This window comes from Trichoderma aggressivum (genome assembly GCF_033847375.1).
Source record: "Trichoderma aggressivum f. europaeum strain CBS 100526 chromosome Unknown scaffold_002, whole genome shotgun sequence".
NCBI lineage: Eukaryota > Fungi > Ascomycota > Sordariomycetes > Hypocreales > Hypocreaceae > Trichoderma > Trichoderma aggressivum.
Window position 1 is genome coordinate 896,967 of NW_026946368.1, and position 22,397 is coordinate 919,363.

The window sequence follows — 22,397 nt, forward strand, 5'->3', positions numbered from 1 at the left end:
GAGTCTGTATGAACTACTTGCTGATGGTTCGTACTCCATTCGAGTATCAGGCTGGATTTGACGAAAAATATCCCTTTTTCTCCTATGCTGCCAACAACTGGATTTCGCATTTTTCACAAGACATTAATCCTACAGATGAACATCGGAAGCTTGCGCGCAGGCTTTGTCGTTTATCTCAAACACAAACAAAAAATTGGTTAAGTGGTCTCAATCCATTCTTTCTCTCGGATCATAACTGGGAAGGATGGTCAGACTTCCTGCTTGCGGTTTATTTCAATCTAGCTAAGGTTGTAAGTGACATGATGACCCATGAGCATCCGGATATTGAGAGAGGAGCTTCGAACTCCAAAGTCCCTCTCGCAATGGCCATAGACCAATACAACATCGAAGTGATGGAAGTCCTCTTGAGCCCTAATAGCGAGATATGGGTCAGTATCGGCAACGTTTCCGCAGCAGTAAGAAGCGGGTCGTCGACCATGTTAGGCCTGCTTCTTAACAAACTTGGTGACGATATCATGATCACAGAGGACATCGTCGAAGCCGCAGCGGGGAGTCATAATGCATCAGCTCTCATAACTCTTCTTCTTGAAAAACGCGGCCACGAGTTTAAGATCACAAAACAAAAATTAAGAATTGCGTTGGCCAACGAGTCTTTGAGCGAAGAGGTTAATGCCTTACTTGAGGATCGGCATCGCCGCGACATGAATGTTGTTGAAGGCAGCGTTGCGCTTGCATAGGAAATATATATATATATGCAGATATATAGCTTAGGGAAATGCTAGCCAGTGTCCCAGCGACTTCGCGAAGCAGAAGTGTTGGAACAAGATCCAGAAGGAGACCATTGATTCACTCACATATATAAAGAATAATAGAAGATCACGTTAGTTGACGGGATGTATTGCTCTAGGGATAATATTATCTAAGTTAAGTAACTAGAATCTTCAAGCTCGCCTCGTCGTCCTGGTTTTCGGATCCTGAGTTCACCTTTGATGTGCAAAACTGAGAGTCTTTCGTGAATCACGCAACCATTCTCTTCTGAAAACGCGAGGGCTATTGAGGCTGTCGTAGCCAAGCTGCCGCTAACAACTTGATTATTTCCGGAGTCAAAATATGACAATCATCGTACACCACCATAAGAGCATGGCCTATTGCTTAGCTTAGATTTGCTTTTCCTTTAAGATGGCAGAATCGCTTTCCCTCCTCTAAACAATATGAAGTAGGCTTAAATCTACCCATTTGACTGGTTTAGGTGAGGTGTGCAGGTGCTAAGATTGGAGTGAGTATGAATTTTATATTAGTAGATGTTAATACAGTTATAACGGCACTTTTGTTGTATGTGACGCCCTATACGAGTATATTCTCAAGCATTTGCCTGCCACGCCCTATACGAGCCATGTTCTAATTGCTACGCCCTCTACAAGTATAAGCAGAAACTACTGGGAAGTGGATATTCGTAGGATGACTGAAGTGCACAAGCGAGAGGCTAGCAATAATCACTAGATGCTCAACTATATTTCTGATGAGGCTGCACAGTATAGATACATCTCTCTTATTGCAAACACAAGTTTGTCACAAGGATATTTACTTCTACCGCATTAATTCCACGTCATATATGGGACAAATTACAACTATAACTACATGGACTTGGCCTTGTTCGGCATGCATTGTCTCAAGGAAATCAACACTTTTAGAACATCTCTATTAGGCTGGGGAGCAGCTGGTTACCTTACATATATGTATTCTGATTTGTCTCTAATCTAAGAAAAGAAGCAAGCATCAGTGATAATCATCGACACGATACTAAAAGACACGATCCAGCGGCCATGGTCTCCGAGGATACTACTCAAGCAGACTGCCTCTCCAAAATCGATGCGATACTTCAAGAAAGCGTCGCAGCTGGAGTGACTGGTCTCCCCGCCACGATAACCTCATCCCGTGGCCGCTGGACCTTTGTCGCCGGTGTTTCGGATCTTGAGAGCCAGCAGCCCATCACAGCCACTCACTTGTTTGGCGTTGGTAGCATCACCAAAGTATTCACGGCCGTGGTCATTTTCCAACTTATAGAAGAAGGAAAGCTGCAATTGTCAGACACTTGTCAGCCAGCTTCTTGACCCCGAAATATACCGTGATATTGATAATGCGGCCGAAGCCAACGTTGACTTGCTCTTAAGTCATGAAACGGGCATTGACAACTGGGAAGATGACCCAATTTGGATCAAGGCAGGACGTGGCAGCAAGTTGAATCCAGCTCATAGATGAACCAAAGTCGAGCCTCTTGATTACATTCGCCGCCCAAGATTGACCGCCCCTGAGCGTGGTAACTATTACTATGCCAATACAAACTACGAGCTTCTCGGTTTTATGGTTGAAAAGATTACGCAGAACACGGCAGAGGCCGAAATCCGCCGACGAACCCTCGAGCCACTCGGTATGGACCACACTTTTCTAGAGGGGTTTGAAGAGCAGAACCAGGGCACGATGACAAAGCGCCATCACTTTGCCACAGAGGAATACCGTGAGGCAGCGGGAATCAATGCAGCTTTTCCCAAGCTTCAGGACGGCAAGCTCATTGACTGTACGGCATCTAACCTTTCCTTCGGGTGGACAGCCGGTGGCATGGTTTCCACGCCCTCTGATCGTGTCAAATTCGCCACTGCCGTTCGAGATGGGGGTTGCTCAGTGCGGAATCGCTTGCTATTATGAAGATGTGGCGACCAACTTCGAGCGCGGCGTCCGAAATGGGCCATGGACTCTTCAGGATGCGAGACTCTGAGAAACACGGATGGCTGGGTCACTTTGGTGGCGTGCTGGGCTTCACAGCGGCTTTGTGGTGGAAAAAAGAGGGAGACTGCGTGATATCAGTGCTGTCTAATGTGGGGGTTATACACTCGGGCGACGTACCATCGAGCGGTGCCCATGTAGTCACCAAGAGCAATATTCGAGAGCTTGCCGCTCAGTTAGCTGGGCTGTGAAGGTATTTCTTGAATAGGATTTGATGTTTTTCTGCACCTTGGCTGATGACAACTGGAATAGTAAAGTTGCCTTGAATAAATGAAGATTTGAGAGTACCTGTACCTATACTAGTACGCCTGATTCAAAGATATTATTTATGTTTGGGAATTTTTTTTTGAAATAAACTCTTATTCTATACTCAGCTCATATGATCATCGACTCAATCTTTCTGAACTACGGCGCTTTGAACCTGGCTCACGGGTAGCATAGCAGCCAAGTGTGTGTTAAAGAACCGTTGTTCAAAAACAAAGAATTGATCTACGTAAAAGTACTCGATGATGGCACTTCAACAAGAAAACCGGTTTCAACGTTCCAGAATCTATGCCGTAATCAAGCTCTCCGATTTGAACACTGTCCTGTTTCCAAGTGTTGGGCTCTATTGAACATCATTACTGAGTTTTTTCTACTGTAAGATAAAGGTTATAGCATAGCATTTGCATCTTCCAATCAACAATTGGAGTCATCTGATGACTAATCCAGGGCTTCCGTAGCTCAGTTGGTTAGAGCTTCGTACTAATATTTCCGCCTCACAGCGAAATCTTGGTAATGCGAAGGTCGCAGGTTCAAGCCCTGCCGGGAGCAAATCTCCAGTGCCCTGAGAGCAGTTCTTTTTTTTGCCCTTTACTCCTCTTTTTGCTTGCGGTTCCAATGATAAAGGGAACAAAACTCAAGAAAAGTCCCAATCAAGCACAGAGCACACACTCTCTGTTGACCAGGGGAAACCCCTTGTCGTTATTTAGGTGGCTGGCAATTGTTTGTTTGCTCCCCAATCCACAGGTGGCTGGTGGCTGGTGGCTGGCGCCCGCGGTTTGACTAGGGCCTATCAAATTGGGCATTAGCAGTAAGACGAACACAAGATGGCGCCAAATGGCCCATGATCGTTGTGGGGACGCATGTTGCTGCTCGGCCCAGCCCGCAGATGCTAACTGAATAAATGACAGCATTGGAAATTTGGCTCGGCTTTTGAGAGGATGGAAAATGGAAAAAGGGAACGAGCTTGGCTGATGGGAGTTGGCAGCTCTGGACCACCTGGCGGCTAAGCTTTGGCGGTATGCCGTCAGTTACGTATTGTCATGTCTCGCCACCAACCACTTGATACTCCATCCACATCTCCAGCTTCAGCTCACAAAAAAGCATATCGAGACTGCTATGGAGTCCTTGCAGCTGTGATCCGTCAAAAGCTATTCACATTCAGCTCCGCCCCGTTTCTCCCTGGTCCTCAGCCGCAGCAAATGCGTGGCCTCTCTCCCGGTGCCTTGCATCGTACCGCTGCTCAAGCATCACCTCCAGCCACCCATATTCTCGCGAGCTCCCTGGCCGCCTCCACTAGCTCCTCCACCTCGTCCTGCAGCTCCCGACCGCCTCTTCGTTCGATCGCAGGCTCTGCGTTCATTCGTCCCACCGCTCGATCAATTGGGCTCCAATCGCAGGGCCCTGGGCAGGCTGGCCGACTCGTTCAGACATCATCTAGCACCCAAGCCACTCCAGACCCCGGCTCGCGGACGGACCTTGGAGCAGTAGCTTGTGCCAGCAAACCGACGGAAATCTTTTCCTCCCCTTGCGCTGACATCCATCACGAACAACAAAAGGAGCGACGACAGCATCTGCCCGCATCTCTAGTCTGCGCATTTCTGCATTGCGTACTCCTCCCGGTAGCGTACGAGTACCGTGGTGACAGCCTGGACAGCTGCATGAGCCCTAGCAGCTAATCGAGGCAATCTCCCTTACGCCTGCCTGTTGCTTCTCGGGTAAATCGAGTATTGAATCATCTTTTTGGACTCTCCATCACGGCACTAAAAACATTCTCGTGGCGTCTTTGGGCTCAGCGTGCGGGTAACCGTCATCTCCCTGTGTCCCGTGTTAGGCGCGAGCCTATGCTTGGTGTTTTCGCTACATCCTAATATCCAAGAACCTCGACCATGTCTGCGCCATATTGGGGTGCATTGCCCCAGCCCAAGGGCGTCCAAAGCCGACGAGTCTCGGCAGACTACACTAATGAATTCTCGCAAAACGACCAGCGACGCTCGCTAGACGTCCAGCCGCAACGCAAGGCGAACCGTGCCTCAATCCAGACAACTTACACCGAGGCTCCCACCGACACAACTTTCAGTCCCAACTCCCCGACGTCGGCAGCTGAGTACCAAGGTCTGGCTCCCAGACCGGCATCATATCGTGGATTCGGGTTTCCTCAAGAGCAAACGTACGAAGGATACGACAGGCAAGATCGACGGTCAAATCGCATCCCCGACGAGTTCGGTGCCGCCTCTCCAGCTCCCTCTGCCACGGATACTATAATTCGAGGGCCACCTACAAACTACCGCGATCCTTACGCAAACGAATCTCAGCGAGACGTACCACTGCTGTTTGGCGATAATGTGCCTACCCGCACAGATAGTACTGCGTCTATTCAGCTCCAAAGAAGCGCAACAACGGGGCAGGGCGAACGGCGCAAAAAGTTAACAGACAATCGATCACCCCTCCAGAGGCTTGAGCTGACGCTCGACAGCATGACCAAAGAGGAGAAGAGGGCAAGAGTGGAAGTTGCAGAACAGCGAGCCAGAGCGAGGGCTGCGAAGAAGGCTGCCGCTGAGTCTGGGGAAAGCCGTCCTCAAACCCTCGACTATCAGTCCTCGCCCTCGGCTCCCAGCCGACGCCAACAACAACCCCCGGCGGCGATTGAGCCAATCAGCCCAGTTCCTCAGAGAACAACGCCCCAGCGAGATGCTGTCCCTCCCAAAGATTCGGGCATGCAACCGATATCACCCCCACGACGAGTGGCCGAAGACCAATACTACCGTCAGAACCAGGATCAGGCCCCCCGTCAGCCTAGACAACTACCGCAGCCACCGGTGCGTGAGGAGCGCCAACCGAGGCAATTACCTCAACCGCCTGTACGTGAGGATCCTCAACCAAGACAATTGCCTCAACCACCCATACGCGATGAGCAGCGCAGATATTATCCACAGGAAGCTCCCCGGCCCGATGATCAACGCCGATACGTTAGCCAAGAGTCTCCTCAGCGGCCTCGGGCCAGCATGGACCAGAGACAATTTGTTCCAGAGGCCGATGCTCCTAAGCGCAATCTCAGCTTCCGCGAACGCGATGTTTGGCGTGAAGCGAAGCCCCTTGACGCAGATGTGAACCAGCCCACAAAGGAATCCAGCGGCTTTTCCTTGACGCGCAGTGGAAGCAACAAGTTAAGAAAGGATCCCCCAGCAGATGTCTGGCACCGGATACGCGTCGAAGCAGAGCGACGATTGCCACCGGGGGCACAGCCTGACCAGGCTCAATACAAAGACTCGACCCAGTCTCCCAAGGCCGCAGCAGGGACAGCACCGCTACCACAAGAACGTAACAGAGAGCCGGCCCCGTTACCTCTTGCGGCAAACAATGGAACGAATGCCCGGCCAGAAACAAAGAGGCCTTCCCAGTCTGCTACCGAGGCCGAGATCCAGGCTATGCAACGGCGGGCTACTGAGCCCATCTATGCCCGGGAAGAGAAGGGGCTTAACGCCGATTATGCCCCCGCGGCTGCCATTGGCAGGATCATTTACGAGGCGAGTCAAAAAGCCCGAGGACGCTTTCCACAATCGAGCCCAGCAGCAAAGAGCTTGGAAGATCAGACGGGCCACGATCTAATAGAGGACGCACAGGAGCCCCAGGAACCCCAGGAGCCACAGATTCCGCATATGCCACAGGATTCGAGGGCAATGCGAATGCCACAGGAACCACAAATGCCATACATGCCACAGGAACAGAGGGCAGTGCGAATGCCACAGGAACCACAAGTGCCATACGTGCCACAAGAGCAGAGGGCCATGCGAATGCCACAGGAACCACAAGTGCCATACGTGCCACAGGAACAGAGGGCCATGCGAATGCCACAAGAGCCGCAAATGCCACAAACGCAAATGCCACACATGCCACAGGAACAGAGGGCAACGAGAATGCCACAAGAGCCGCAAATATCACAGCCACAAATGCTACAGCCGCAAATGCCACGCATGCCACAGGAACAGAGGGCAATCAGAATGCCACAAGAGCCCCAAATGCTACAGCCACCAATGCCAATGCCACACATGTCACAGGAGTCACAAGAGCTAGAGGAGCATCACGAATCAAGATTGGTATTCAAGAACCCAGCAGAGATGCACCCTGGCGATGGCCTCTACAGTTCTCCTCAGTGGTTAGATGAATGGAAGAAGGGTACCGTCGGTACTCTATCCGGCAATCTTCTCGACCTCAATGGCGGTATTTCTGCTGGATCAGTAGAGAAGATCGGCGCTTGGGGGGACAGGGAGCAAGGAGGCCATCACAGAAGAAACGCCAGCATGACGACGAGGCCGCGCAAGGCCGAAGCGTTTGATGGTGAATATGACAATACGAATGGCGCACCCACTCGATTCAAACCAGCCTTGTATCTCAAATGCGGCCCGCTCCTGAGATACTGCGGCATGCGCCACGAACAAGCTCTACCAAGGCCTCGGGGTGCAAATGCTGCTCAAGATCGTGAGATTTGGAGGGGAAGCGTCATGATTGTCACCAATGATGCAGAATCATCCTATGAAATTGCACCGACGCTTCGGCTCTTTGTACAGGATGTTGAATTGTTACCTCCACCTCCACACCAGGTCGACGGCGAACTCTCACCTGAGTATGTGGATCCCATCGCTGGGCATCCCAAACTTGGTCGCCGTGGTGAGACACTATATGTTCGGCCTGTGGACCACCTTGAAGAGGGTAGAGATTTGTCACATGTCGAGTCTGAGGATGGCTTGTTTGAGAGTACAAGGAGTCCGCCAGATGAGCCTTTGCCGCAAGGGCTCAACGACTATCCTGGATCTTTCGCTAGCCGCCGAGGACGGGTAGATATCGACGGGGAGAAGATGCAAAAGTACAAGGACGTGAGGGGCTTCCGTCTTCATGCCGAACGAGGCTGTACGTTCTGGCGGTTCAACATTGAAGTTGAGCTTCGGGAACTGCAGCAGCGAATCGCATACCGCATTAACCGTGGCCCAGCCATGGCTTTCTGGGTTCCCGCACGTGGGCAAACAATGAACATGATGTTTTATACTTGCAACGGTTTCAGTCTTACCGTCAATTCTAATGAGATGAGCGGACCTGACCCCATGTGGCGCGATGTGTTGAACGCGCATCAGACACAGCCATTCCATGCCATGATTGGCGGAGGGGACCAGATTTACAACGACTGCGTCGCCTACGACAGTCCCCTCTTTGACGAATGGCTGCAGATTAACGTTGCAGAGAAGAAACTGAACGCAGCCTTCACGCCTGAGTTGCAGGCCGAGCTGGAGTCTTTCTACTTGGAGCGATATTGCACCTGGTTTTCACAAGGCCTGTTCGGATTGGCTACCTCGCAAATCCCCATGGTCAACATGTATGATGACCATGACATTTTCGACGGATACGGCTCCTACTCTCACCCGGACATGAGCTCACCTGTATTCTCTGGGCTGGGGCGTGTGGGGTTCAAATACTACATGCTCTTCCAACATCAAAGCATTGTGACCGAGACGGAAGCTTCTGAACCAAGCTGGATCTTGGGTGAGCAGCCGGGCCCCTACATCCAAGAGGTTAGCCACAGTCTGTATATGTCGATGGGTGGAAAGGTTGCCTTACTTGCTGTCGACGCTCGCACCGAAAGAACCGAAGACACGGTCTTGGATGAGAAGACGTGGGAGAAAATTACAAGCAGGATGTACGCAGAGATCAGACGGGGACAAGTGGAGCACCTACTTGTGCTCTTGGGTGTCCCTATTGCCTATCCCCGTCTGGTATGGCTGGAGAATATGTAAGTGGCCGATTGTTCCTTGGATAAAATCCTTCCCCTTTTCTGTTCTTTCCCTTACTAACATTTCTAGATTGACCTCGAAATTGATGACTCCGGTCAAAGCGCTTGGCAGGACAGGAGTGCTTGGTAAACATATGAACAATATTGACGGCGGCTATGAGATTCTGGATGATCTCAATGACCACTGGACAGCCAAGAATCATAAAAAGGAACGCACAATCATCATCGAGGATTTGCAAGATTTGGCTATCGACCGATCTGTTCGAATCACCATCTTGAGTGGCGATGTTCACCTTGGTGCCATTGGCCAGTTTTATTCCAACCCCAAGCTGGGCCTACCGAAGCACAAGGACCCTAGGTACATGCCCAATATTGTGTCTTCTGCTATCGTCAATCGCCCGCCCCCGGACATTGTTGCCGACATGCTCAACAAGCGCAACAAGGTCCATCACTTTGACAAGCAGACAGATGAATGCATGATTCCGATTTTCCAAAATGGCGTCGATGGCAAGCCGAGGAACAACAAGAATCTCCTGCCTCATCGCAACTGGTGCTCTATTCGCATGTGGACCCCAGGCAGCACGCCGCCACCCACGCCACCCATGTCTGACCGAGGAAGAAGTCGAAGCCCAGGAGGAGGTGGAAGTTTGCTCCGAAGACTGTCCTCTAGGCGACGAAAGTCTACTTCGCAACAACCCTTTGATGTTTCACGAGAATCTGTGCGTGGACCTCGGCCTCCTATTTCCGGAGGAGGTGGCCTCTTCAAGAACTTTTCTCGACGAAACTCGGTGGATCAACAACGTCCCGGAGGTGGAGTGACTCGAACAATGTCGCTTGGTCGCGGAGAGGCGGCGCAGCAAAGGGCTGACATGACATACCACGGACACTATGGTAGCCAGGGTCAATTCGAGGAAAACAATATGAGTGGTCAATGGAGCGGCGAGTTTGATGGCGGATACATAGACCACCGAGCCCAGGGCCAACAACCACGCCCTTCGGGCCTCCGTGGAGGTGGTGGTAGTGATTACGATGAGTTCTCGGCGGGCGATGAGGCCCAATTCATGGCGCAAACGCCTCGACGAGCGCAGACCGTCAACTACCACGCCGGCCCTGCTGGCGGTTACGAAGTGGATGACCCATCGGTGCCTCGCCCTTTCCATCGAACACCTACCGGGCTGTCAACAAAAGAGATGAAACAAGCCGACAAGCACGAGGTTAACCTGGAGGGAGGCCTGGACATCTCTCTGAACATGGAGGTTAGCCCTAAAGACCCCACAGGCATTACCGTCCCATACCGAATTTTGGTGCCCAAACTGTTTTATGAATATTCGTCCAAGGACGACCTGTTCCAAGCGGCGGAGCCAACTGGCATCAAGAGGTTCCTTAGTTTTAAAAAGAAACCCAAGGCTCCTTCCGCAGAGCTTGAAGGAGAGCCAACGGAAGAGATGGGTAACGATGACAGTGAAATGTATGACGATAGATACTAGAGATGGTATATATCGGTACTTTGGAGGCGTGATACAAAGTCTTCTTCTTCTTCTTCTTCTTCTTCTTCTTCTTCTTCTTCTTCTTCTTCTTCTTCTTCTTCTTCGTGTTTATGAGTTTGGGGGATGGGTATTTAAAAAGTCTTGTAATGGCATTTTGGCGTATTTATGAGTAGCCTCTGGAATCTTTCGATCGAGCATATGGATGGCTCTAGATACCTTTTTTCCCCTTGGATATTTGGATATTTGGACATGATAGTACAGGACTCCATATGAGGAGGATGGGTAGAAAAAGAGAGATTGTATCTGTTCACTATACATACATGCATGTCTTTTTGGGTGCTTGACATGAATTTGCACCTTAAGGACAATTGTTCACATGCCACCTTTGATGAAATTATAATTGAACCCTTAGACCATGTTAGGCACGCCTTAAAGTTTGAGAACAAGTAAAGAGAAGAAAAAAAGGGGAAGCAATGATGGAAAATGCAAAAAATGAATGCCCACTATCAGAGTCGAACTGATCACCTTGTCATGTCAAGTATTTACTAGTGACACGCTATACCGCTTAGCCAAGCGGGCAATTTGAGCTATGATAGGCTACGTCTTGTTAGTGTTTATATATCTCCTTAGTATTTAGTTGGGACAGCCCTTGTTGGATTCTCGTTTACTTGGGCTGCAAGAGAGTCAAGTATTGATTTTATCCAATTTGAGCCACCTGCCTAGTACGGGGTAACAAATCGAAGTCCGGTGCTACCCAACCACCCCGGCGGATCAAAGAATTGAGGGGAAAGAGGAAGCATCATGACGGCACGTGGGAATCATGCTGTATGAAGTACCAATTTGCTTACGAATATGCTTTAATAGCAGGTTGTTTTGTCATTGAAGTATGTGCAGTGCATGTAAGTGCACGTTCACATGTTGGCCATGGATGTGCTCAATATGCCTAGGTACATCCAATGCTGCCCCCAGAAGCCTCAACTCCTATAACTTCAGGGTTCAGCGCGGAGGATTAGGGGAGGGAGAGGCTGCTAGCGGCCCCGCCCCAGGCCCAGAACTCGCCTGTGTCTCGGAGCATATTTTCCCCCCCATATCACTGTACGAGCACTGTAGATGAGCCTGTACCCAACCAGACATCAAATTGATCGTCTTCCCATTTGATTTGATGCAACTCAACCGCCGCCTCCCATCGCATCGCCATTGACGCATCTCGGATGGCTTGCCTGTGCTTATCATGCGGTCCCTGCATTGATTGATTGAGCGAAGCGCTTCTCGTCCTTGTCCTGTCCTGTCCGTTCCTTTCAAAGACCAGCCCCAGCACGGGGTTCGAGGCACTGCTGCACAGACCCCGGACTTTTGCAACACCGACTGTGCTGTCATCATCTGCCACCATCCATCCATCCATACATACATACATACATACAATATCCAGTTGGATATCTACGATTACATCCCACCAGCCCAACCCCCGTCCCGTCAACTGGCAGACAGACTGGCTGGCTACGCGTCGACGAGCTGCAATTGGGGCTCAAAATGCCCCCCTCCAACCTCTCCGTGGCAGAGGAGATCTACAGCGGCATCGCCACCTTGCTGCAGCTGCTGTGGAAATGGATCAAAGGGCCGGGCATGCACAGGGCCGCTATCGTCGCCGCCGCGGTGATGCGCCAGGTGCGGCGGAACATGACGGCCAAGAGGCTGCTGAGCTTCCCCCACCTGCTGGCCTTTTTCTGGATGCTTCTCTTGTTATGGGGAGAGCGCTGGATCTACACTAACCATGTCAACGTCTGCAACTGGAAGAGCTGGGAGAAGTGGGTGAGTTTTGTGCCTTTGATATCGATGGCCCCCCTTCCTTGAATATGCCTATGGAATATATATGTATAATAGTGAAAAGAGACAATGGCTAACTCACAAAAACTCAATCAGCCCAAAGGCGCAACTCCCCATCACCTCGTCCTCGTCGCTGATCCGCAAATCCTCGATCCTCACACCAACCCCGACTGGCCATCAGCGGTGCTGGCCACCGTCGTCACCATCACCGACAGATATCTCAAGCAGAGCTACAATGCGCTGCTGCACACGCTGCACCCGGACAGCCTGTTCTTCCTGGGCGACATGCTAGAGGGCGGCCGCGAGTGGAAGACGAGGCAGGGCCTCTTTGTCGATCCCAAATGGGGAGTGCGTGGGCGCACGGCCAAGGAGCAGAGATGGGTCAAGACGTGGCATCGAAAGTACGGCGACGACTTTTGGCTCAAGGAGTACCAACGCTTTGGGGAGATTTTCTTCGACAACTGGAATATCGCGGGCAGTTCGCCGGGACCCTGGCAAAGAGGCAGGAAGCTAGTGGCGAGCTTGCCCGGAAACCATGACCTCGGCTTCGGCGCCATGGTCCAGGTGCCGGTAAGAGACCGTTACCAGGCGTATTTTGGAGACGGAAACCGGGTCGACGTTGTGGGAAACCACACCATTGTCTCGGTCGACGCCGTCTCCCTGAGCGCGGGAACGTCTACTCAGAGGGGTAGCCATGATCTGTCGTCCATCTACGGCCCCGTCCACGAGTTCCTGGACGGTGTTCAGTCTACAAAGCGGAAGATGGCGCAGAACGAACTGAAGTTCTGGTACGGCGTTGAGCGGGAGATCAAGTTCAAGCACCACGTCGAGGAGCTAGACAAGGCAGACTTGACCCGGTGGTCAAGAGATCCTGGGCCGGGCGCTGCTGACTTCCCCACGCTTCTCCTTACTCATGTTCCTCTCTATCGTGAGCCTGGTACGCCCTGTGGCCCGCAACGTGAGCACTGGCCACAGAAGAAAGGATCCGACGAGAAAGATCCTGCCAATGCTATATCAGTGGTAGCCGGATACCAATACCAGAACGTGCTTTCGGAAGAGGATTCCGTCAAGCTCGTCAAGAGCATCGGCAACGTCGTTCATGCCTTCTCGGGCGACGACCACGACTACTGCGAACTCGTGCACTCTGACGCCAAAGAGAATGTGCGGGAGATTACCGTCAAGACGATGAGCATGTCGCAGGGAGTGCCGACCCCAGGCTTTCTCATGGTCAGTCTCTACAACCCAATCGACAAGGACGGCAAGCCCCTCCCCGGCTCGCCCGAGAAGACGGTGCAAACCCATCTTTGCCTATTACCAAACCAACTCGTTAAATACATGAATTACGTCGCATTTTGCGTCTTCTCCCTCATCCTCCTCGCCGTCAGGGCCTTCTTCGTTCCCGTCCTGCGCCTCACCCCGTTTGCCCTTCCGCCCGAACGAAGGGGCGCCAGCCTCCCCATTTACAAGGACAAGGTTGAGCCGCCGATCACGCCCTCGTCTAGCTCGAGCAACGGCGCCGGCAGCACGCGCTGGGCTGGCAAAAAGGGCAAACACAGACCTCGACGGAGCCTGGCCGACGGCAAGTGGCCGCGGATCACGATCAACGAAGACTACTACGACACCAGCACGTCGTGGAAAACAACGACCGGCAGGGGGGATCGGTTCTCGGTCAAGGTCATGGTCACGGAGATGTGGACGACGACGTGGAGAGTAACTTGGATCGCGGTACTGATTTGGATCTACCTGATACGGAACGGCTAAAGTTGCCCAATTTTTGACTTGGCGAAAGATGAGATAGAATGAACGAAGTCTTGTATTTTATTCTTTTTTTTTCTGCATATGGACGGGGGCTGTAGATGCTGCATTGCATTGCATTACTTTTTACCAGGTACTTAATTATCGATGTTGGGGAAAATTTGTTTATGTGTGTTTTTTGGCAAACCGGACGGGAAGGAGATGCATCATTCGGGACAAATGGCTAGAACAGGTTTATACCAAGCATTCAATACCGGAGTGTACCATCGTTTGTGTCAGTTTTTTTCTATATACTTTACAGGACTTCAAAAACAATAGGCAATAATCATAATCATAATAGGATAAAACCACCTGCAAATCTTATACCTCCACGTCCCATATGCTACCTCTCTCTCAAACACTTCCTCCTCCTCACCTCGCCCTCCTCCCCATCCCAATCCTCTCATTCCTCTCCTCCCTTGTCCTCCTCGCCCTCCCCTCCGCGTCCTCCTGCACGCCCTCCATCGCCTGCCCGAGCCCGAGATCCCCCATCGCCGCCGTCGTCTGCTGCGTCGCCGCCTCCGCGCCCCCAGCCTTGCTCGTGGCCCGCGCCTGTACCTCTGCCGCGTGAGCCTGCTGCGCCGCCAGCAGCGCCTCGTTCGCGCGCCGGTCCTCGTACGCGGCGATGTCCTCGGCCGTGATTTGGAGCGTTGTCGGCGGGCGGCGGAGCATTGTTTTTTTTTTTTCGTTTCTTTTCTCTTATGCTACCTTTTTCAAAGGGAAGAAAAGCGGACAAGTATTCCCTTTGAACAGTTGGTAAAGAAGCCCCGTGACTGAGTCTTTTTCTTGATGAAGCTGCTTATTGTCGACTCTGTTTGTACCCTTTTGTATGTGCCTTTCCTAGAGAACGCGCCCTGTTTGTCGTACTGAGGCTTTCTTGGTGTATCAGAAATAACAACGACTGCAAAGAGTAATACCGTTGAGTGCTGTAATAGAAGGAGCTCAGATAGGAAATGTGCGAAATTCTCCTGACGATCTGTGCAGATGTTGAAAGGTGAAGTTTGTTCACTGGCGATTGAGGGTGTAAAAGGTGAGATGGGATCAAGTGAGGTTAGAGACAAGCGCCGCCAGCTAATGCGCCACGGCAATCACAGCCATGGTGGGGGGACGACTGGGGCAGCTACGGTAGGTAGTATAGGAGGTACTTCTTTGATGATTTGTTAGATCACGTAGACGCAATTCACAGCTTTAATAATGATACAACATCTGGTTTGGTTCAATTACTATTATTACAACCCAGGCTCAACACATCTTACACAATAGCAGCATAAAATATTACACGCCGGCTTGGACAAATAAATCGCTGTTCGCGTTGTGGTATCATTCAACAACTGGTATCTGCCTCCATAAAGACCGACTCAGCTCTTAACTTCCAAGCTCATGCCATGGTATATAATTGACAAAGGAAATGAAATGCGGCGTCTGGCACATGATTCAACCAAGATCCCAAGCCATCACATCATGCAAAAATGTAGATCAAAAACAATATCCCCCGGTATATCATGCAACACTTCAATACGTGTCATCAACCTTGAATCCCAGGAATGCTTCGAGGCCATGGGACGACATGGCCTGCTTGGAGCCCCCAGCTCCCTCGCCCTCCGTCTCGCCCTCGGCTGCCGCTGGCCAAGGACCGTCCATGCTGTCCGTTGTATAGATGCTAGCGCTATAGGTGCTCTCGCAACCGTTGCGAAGCTGCTTAATGGTGTCAAAGATGTGGTGTTGCTCTTGAGCGCTCACAGGTGTCTTGAGCTCCGCATCAGCATCCGTCTCCACTGTAGAAGGTGTTGATGCAGCCGATGTCATGCTGCCCGCCGAGTCTCGCTGTGCTGATCGCTCCGACTTCTTCTCCGAGGCGATGAGCTCGCCGGGAGTTTCGAAGCCAAAGCCTTCAAACCAAGTGGTTACCTCTTCGGCCATATGACTCTCCTCTTCATCTGCCTGTACAGGCTCTTCCGGGAACAGCCCGTCCAAGTCTTCGGCGGCACCACCCAGAATTGCCGTCTGGAATGCCGTCCAATCAACATCACGATCGCCTTCCACTGCCTCTACCGTTGCCACCGAGTTGCGACTGCCAGCGTCACTGAGGACAATGGGCCCGTGTCGGAAGGACGGGCTGGTCCCGGTGAAAGGGGTGCTGTTGTATTGAGTAGTCCCGTCTTTTACTTCTGAGGCGTGGTTCCAGCTGTGGCTTCGACGGTGGCCAGATGCTTTTGAGCTCCTATTGCTATCCGAGGCAGATCGGAAGCCCTCTGGTATAGGAGGCAATAGTGGCATTGTCGGAGCTCTGGCCACAAATCTCGCCGGATTCTTGGGGGGCACCATGGGTATCGAGCTGGTTGATGAAGCGTCGTCGTCTTCAACAATGGCTTCTTCTGTCTCCGGAAGTAATAGCTGTGGCAATGGCAGTTTTCCAGGCAGAATCCTGTCCCTATCAACCTTTGAAGGAGACTTTGGTGAGACGTCGCCGTGGATGATTTCCGGAGAGATAATTGCCGAATGAGGTGGTGGGACAGTGATTTCAAATGGCAGAGCCCTCATTTTAATGTCAGCCCTGCTCATTGGAACAGGCGACGCCCCTCTGTCTGGCCACTGGAAAGAGTCACGGAACACTGGGCTTTGTTCCTGCTCTGTAAGTGGGCCTCCAAAATGACGGGGCATCATGGCAGAAGTATCCGACGCTGCTTTCTTGCGTCTTTCTTTGGCTTTTTGTTTGTTCGCAGCCTTGCTGTTGTCTTGGCCGTTCCAGATGGCCTCGATTTGGGAAGGCGTCATGGGCTTTTTCTCGGCTTTCTCGGCTTTCTCGGCTTTCTCAGCTTTCTCAGCCTTCTCAGTCTTTGAATGCTGTGCTTTGAACATCTCTGCCATGTTCTCTGTCAGGGTCCACCGAGAGGACCGTGCATGTTTGCGTGACTCTATATCAGCCGTCGCTTGACTTGGTCGTCTATGCATGGGAAAGTGAAAGGAGCTGGAAACAGATGGTTTGCGCGCCACGGCAGACACAGACCCATGGCTAGTGGCCCAGTAGCTGGAACGGCGACCAGGAATTACCGGCACCGGTGTGGCCTCAGAGTATACGGATGCATTGGACGAAGCTACATTTGTGCCTGCATCTGTGGGTTCGTGCGCCTGGTCGGCTTCCTGCGAAAGCTGATTGGCCACGGCGGTGGTGGTGGTGACTGCCGCTGTGGTAGTGTTTGCCTGCAGCTTGTGCTCAGATTGTTGGCTGAGGCGCCGCATGTCTCTGATGGAAGGGCCAGGGAAGGGTGAAAATGGCCGCAGTATGCTGCGGCTCCGACTGGGGCGGTGACCAGACGGACTGCTCTTTTCCATAACTGTGCCTTCGAAAAGGTCTTCCTCGGGCCGCTCAGGTCGGTGTGGAGGGTAAGGAATTGAAGGCGGGTCTGTCGGAGCAGGTTCTGATGTCGTCGCATTTCTCTCACTGTTACCAACAGAGGAAAGCTTCCTGTGATGGAAAGCGGCATCGCTTTCATAACTGCCGCGCGAGAAGGAAGGGGTAGTTGGTGTCGAGACTGCGGGTTGTGATGAGGCGGACGATGAAACTGCTGACAGGCGGCGAAGGCTCTTGGTGCTGCGCAGAATCGTAGAAGCGACGGAGTCTTTTCTCCTATGGGGGGAAAACCATGATCGTGACCGCTGTTGCTTCTTGTCTTTGGCTGAGTCCTCGGATTCGGCCGCGGACTCATTGGCCTTGGCTGTCTCGACGGCCTTGGCGCGTGAGTGGGAACGAAGCAGTCCTAGTCCACCCGACTCCCTGTGGAAGTCCAGCCGCTTTGTTAATTTGGTCATCTCGGCGAGCAAGTAGTGGCCAGAGATGGGGTTGAGATGGGTTGCGGTATGTATAAAATAGTAGCGCAAAAAGGCAACTGCGCAGGGTATCAAGAAGAAGAAGAAGAAGAAGAACCAGAACCAGAACCGGCGAGCAGGGCGGGAGGACGCAGGATTGAAGAGACCGAGTGAGATTGCGCGGAAGATTCCAACTCCTACCAGGCGCGGGCGATAGGAAGGGTGGAGCTGTGGGTAGGCATGGTAGTATCACCAAGTGTCGCTGCGTTGGCCCGAAGTAAAAGAAGCGATTCGAGTTTGCTGTTTGGCGGATTGCGTGCGTTGCTCGCTTTCTCTTTGTGTCGCTGGATTTGCTCGCGCCGGGTGTTGGGGGTTGAACAAGTAGCGGGCTAAGGAAGGCTAAAGGGCCTATGGCGTTTTTGTGGCAACGGCCGGCCAGGAAAAAGAAAAAGAAAGGAAAAAAGACAAAAGGCCTCCACGATGGAGGAGGGGATTGCAAAGATTGTATATGTATGAGGCATGCAGCGTGTAGGAGTGAGGCTTGTCGATTTGCGTGGGGATAGTTGACTTAAGAGGCAAGTCCATCCGGACTGTACAAGTACCTATCATGCCATGTCCATCATCCTTGGATCCCGGCATGCATTGGCCTTGGAGGCTCCTTCCCTTCCCTTGCAAGTTGCAACCACCCAAGCAGCCAAGGTACCACCACCTGTGCTGCAGCAGTACGAGTACCTCAGGTACTTGTCCGGAGTACCTCTCACTAGCAGTTTGGCCGATGGGGCTAGACCGGGGCTGCAGCGAACCAATGGCTGCCATTGGAGCAATTGATGGCGTCTTGGTTGGGGAGGCAGGCACAAGGGCAGGCTGGAGCCACCTCGGAGCTGCTCTAGCACCCAAAGCCAAGCCTAACCGAGACGTCCGGCCCGCCAGACCAGTCCTAGCGAGGAAGTAGTTTCTACCTGCAGCCGTGCTTGTTCGGATTCCCTCTTTGCGTGCAATTTGGCTAATCAGGGAGATTTGCAGAGTTAAGATGATTGACGCATCTTCAGCTCGGGCTCACGATCCACTGGGAGAGGCCAGATGCCCGTGTTCGTAATTGAACAAAAAGCAAGGCAATGCTACCTAGTACGAGTATGCGGCAGCACCGCTCGGAGCCAATAGCGCGCTTTGCGGCCTCGAAATATTGGCAATTGATGGATGCGTTCAGCTCTTGGATTCATTGTGCACGGCAGTGGCGGGGTGGATCAAATGGTGGCCAAATCCCTCTCCCCATCTCTCTCTCTTGAGCAGATCAAATATCTCTCAACAAGATAGTGTAATCGACTGCACTGGATAAAGAAGGCGAACGGACGGCACGCCGTTGCACGAGCCTGACGGAGTCGTGGCCTCTGACTTCCACCAGGCACATCCGGAGTAATAGGCGGCAATGGCGCTGTTGATTCGTTAGCGACGGCGGCCATTGCAGAGGTGCCCCTAACAAGGCGGCTTAGCCCCGAGAGGCCTAGCGCGCCGTGAGCAACCCGCACAAAGGCACTTGAAGCAGTTCAGATGCCGCTTTTGCTCCCCACAGAGACCCCCAAAAGGACCCCAAAGCTGTCAGCTGCTGCTACGTTGAGTCGCTGGGCAAGGACATCTCGCCGAGAGCAGTCGACAGTCGTTCATGGGCCATGTTGATGCTACCTGTACAAGTACGGAGTACATACATGTACGAGGACGGACCGTCCATCCCAGCTCTGGTCGCGGCCCCGCATTTGCGTTGCAGGGCGGACAGAAGATGCAGAGAACTTGATATCGGTGCATCAATGTTTCTGCTACAGTGTTTACTGCATGTAGATGGTACTACGACTACCTAGGACGAGTGCCGGTTTGCTACGGAGCTTGGACATGGAACATGGAACATGGAACATGGAGCTCTCAGGCAGCGAGTAATGGGCTGCAAGGGGAGGCCAAGTTGAATCAGAACTAACTCATTGATGCCAGACATGGTACACGAGCGAGCAAGGTATGTCAGTACCAGGTACCCCATCACAGCATTGACGGTAGGAGTGCTAAGCGCACGTATTACGAAATGCCAACTTACACTGTCCCAAGTGATGATCCAACTCCCTTGCTCAGTTGTCGCCTTAATAGACGCTATCAATACCACTTAACATGACAGTACTAAGGTATTACTGCTACCACTATTACCTCAGAACTCCATTATCATCAACAATCACATATATTACGGAATGGAGACAGTATGTACTATTGTCAACACTATTTCCCTATTGTGATCACGCTGATTGCAAAAAAAGAAAAAAAAAATAACTGATCAAATGCGCAATCAGATACGGAGTACCGTCCGTGCCAAAAGTGCCCCAGGGAGCACGTTAGCACCGCTTCACCGTAACTTGGAGTCTTTCAGTCCATCCCTCCGTCTCTGCTTGCATCAGCACCTTGGTTTGTCCTAAGCACACCTCCACAGGTCTGCAACAAAACATAGTCGATTCGATATTATCCACGGTATTATACTCGGTACAACAGGCGCATCACTTGGCCAGCTGTGCACAAGACGAGATGGACGGGCCGATGCCACCATGCGAGGGACTTGCTTGGGCTTGGTTGGACTTTGCCCGCCCCGTTGCTTCATCGCGGGGTACGTACCCACCGGGCATGGAGCACTCTGTAACTGCCAGCGGTTTCCGCCAGAGTGCACGATCCCCTTTTTCCCCTGCTTCTGGAAGGCCATGAAAAACAAGGATTGTCTGTGTCAATCAATGTTGTTTGTTGTTAGACGTTTACACCTCCGTGTTTATCTTTAGAAGCAACACGATGCATTGCCAGGTACCTAACTCGTACAGCACAGTACCTGAAGTTTCAAGCCCAGATCTGGAATCCTCAATCCCTCCCCCCAACGGACCATCCCGGCTGACTTGAGTGGTGGCGCCCAGCTAATGGCGCTAGCGATTACGCTCCGTCGATGGTCCCCGCGAATTCAAACCTTTCAAGATGGAGGCCTTTTTATCCTCATCCGCCCTCGGTGAGTCCGCCACAGCGTGGCCGCCATGTCGCCTTAGCAGCGGCATCGGGGGGCCTTTTGATCCACAGGGAATTACTCGTAGGTGTTTGGCACACTGATGGTCGGTGGGCGAGACATGCGCTGAGGGATTTGAGCAAAACGAGGCGAGGCGAGGCGAGGCGAGGCGAAACGAGACGCCGTCATCATAAGTCGGTATCATCCTGTATCCTGCCTGACATGCATGAAGCGCAAGGACCAACGGGGGCACGGAGCGAGTCGTGTCATCTGCCTCATCCACATCATGCTCAAGACAACAAAGAGAAGGAAAGGGAAGCCTCAAAAAAAGAAAAACTGATAAATGAAAATGAAAACGAAAACGGGAAAATGGAAAAGGCAACAAAGGGAAAATAGGCAATGCAGGCATTTCGGCATCAGCGTGTCCCGCTAGTGCCGAAGCAATCGGAGGAATGTATCGCAGGCAATTAATCCAGCATCCATGCAGCCATCCTTCGGAAGCCGACAGCAGACGATCTGGGCGATTTGACGGCTTTGAGATGCCATGCCAGGCCATGCACGTACTTTGTACCACTCCCACTCGGACTAGCAGCGAGTCACCAGGCTGGGCTCTCCATCCATCTAATCCTTGTCCCACAAGCGTCGGATCCCACGCTGCCCGCCAGCTGAAGATGATTCGCAGCCCGGCAAATACTGCGAGTACTTGATGCGAGTATAGCCAACGACTCTTCCAATGACAATAGGCCAGAACGATGCCCAACCAGCTATTCAGCCATGCCGTCCGGGCTGACACGGCCACGTCGCCTGGGCCGCCAGCTGGGCCGCCCTTCAAGGCCGTCCGCCGGAAACGAATGTGCGTGCGGCCACATTCAAGACTCAATCTCTCAGTAACGCCGTTTTCATCCTACAGTACACGTACACGCCAATACTCTGTAGTGCATGCTCCTACATGCTCGTACATGGGCAATAACCAGAGACAGTAGGTGTCATCCCCATTGTTACCCCTCACGTCAAGATAGCGCTGCCCACATGCTTCTGCCGAGCGACAAACTGCAACGACGACGATACCCACGGCGAGATAGTTCTGGATCCCGAGGCAGGCGAAAAAAGCAAAAGCACGACAGAGCGGCTATTTCTTGTTTGCCTCGGCGGGGCGTTGAACATCTTTGCCGCAACCAGCTTGGAGGCGATCAAAAGGCCAGGCCAGGATTGCTCACACATACATACTGGACATAGCTGCATGTGCATATTGCCTATTGCCAGGCAAAGCAGCATGCAAGCACGCACATACTGCCGGTACGGATGGACACGGTTGTTCACCGAGTGGCATCCATGTCTGTCTCTCGAGTCTCGACCCAACCACAGACAGCAGCATCACCGTATACTGTACTTGTACTCTCTCACCCTGCTGCTGACGGGTGAAACAAATTCGCATCCTGCCGCCCAAATCGACCCCGAAGCTTACATGGAACAGCACCAAGCACACATCCGGCAGTCCGAGTTCCATGTCATACCAGCGCATTCCCGCGAAACACGGCTCTCGTTACTCTGACATCACCAAAAACCCATCGGTATTCCTTCTACAGTAGGTGACAGCCATTGGGTGGTCCGATAATAGCATCCGGCCGTGCCCCATGCCGTGCCCATG

The 22,397-nt window shown here is 52.2% G+C and overlaps 7 protein-coding genes across 7 annotated transcripts; 5 read left to right on the forward strand and 2 right to left on the reverse strand.

Moving 5' to 3' along the window:
• Positions 1–299: 299 nt before the first annotated feature.
• Triagg1_1070 (uncharacterized protein) lies at positions 300–737 on the forward strand (the record flags this gene model as incomplete). Its single annotated transcript, XM_062904383.1, has 1 exon — positions 300–737. The coding sequence occupies one exon, from the start codon at positions 300–302 to the stop codon at positions 735–737; it is 438 nt and encodes a 145-aa protein (XP_062760294.1).
• A 1,086-nt stretch (positions 738–1,823) lies between these two features.
• On the forward strand, positions 1,824–2,703 carry Triagg1_1071 (uncharacterized protein; the record flags this gene model as incomplete). The annotated part of the gene is made up of 2 exons (XM_062904394.1): positions 1,824–2,094; positions 2,267–2,703. 2 exons carry the CDS (start codon positions 1,824–1,826, stop codon positions 2,701–2,703), a joined length of 708 nt encoding a protein of 235 aa, XP_062760295.1.
• Positions 2,704–4,244: 1,541 nt separating this feature from the next.
• On the forward strand, positions 4,245–4,721 carry Triagg1_1072 (uncharacterized protein; the record flags this gene model as incomplete). Its single annotated transcript, XM_062904405.1, has 1 exon — positions 4,245–4,721. The coding sequence occupies one exon, from the start codon at positions 4,245–4,247 to the stop codon at positions 4,719–4,721; it is 477 nt and encodes a 158-aa protein (XP_062760296.1).
• Positions 4,722–4,931: 210 nt separating this feature from the next.
• On the forward strand, positions 4,932–10,311 carry Triagg1_1073 (uncharacterized protein; the record flags this gene model as incomplete). The annotated part of the gene is made up of 2 exons (XM_062904416.1): positions 4,932–8,824; positions 8,895–10,311. The coding sequence occupies 2 exons, from the start codon at positions 4,932–4,934 to the stop codon at positions 10,309–10,311; spliced, it is 5,310 nt and encodes a 1,769-aa protein (XP_062760297.1).
• A 1,530-nt stretch (positions 10,312–11,841) lies between these two features.
• On the forward strand, positions 11,842–13,896 carry Triagg1_1074 (uncharacterized protein; the record flags this gene model as incomplete). Its single annotated transcript, XM_062904427.1, has 2 exons — positions 11,842–12,120; positions 12,232–13,896. 2 exons carry the CDS (start codon positions 11,842–11,844, stop codon positions 13,894–13,896), a joined length of 1,944 nt encoding a protein of 647 aa, XP_062760298.1.
• A 405-nt stretch (positions 13,897–14,301) lies between these two features.
• Positions 14,302–14,601, reverse strand: Triagg1_1075 (uncharacterized protein; the record flags this gene model as incomplete). The annotated part of the gene is made up of 1 exon (XM_062904438.1): positions 14,302–14,601. The coding sequence occupies one exon, from the start codon at positions 14,599–14,601 to the stop codon at positions 14,302–14,304; it is 300 nt and encodes a 99-aa protein (XP_062760299.1).
• Positions 14,602–15,441: 840 nt separating this feature from the next.
• Triagg1_1076 (uncharacterized protein) lies at positions 15,442–17,739 on the reverse strand (the record flags this gene model as incomplete). Its single annotated transcript, XM_062904449.1, has 1 exon — positions 15,442–17,739. One exon carries the CDS (start codon positions 17,737–17,739, stop codon positions 15,442–15,444), a length of 2,298 nt encoding a protein of 765 aa, XP_062760300.1.
• Between the last annotated feature and the right edge of the window lie 4,658 nt (positions 17,740–22,397).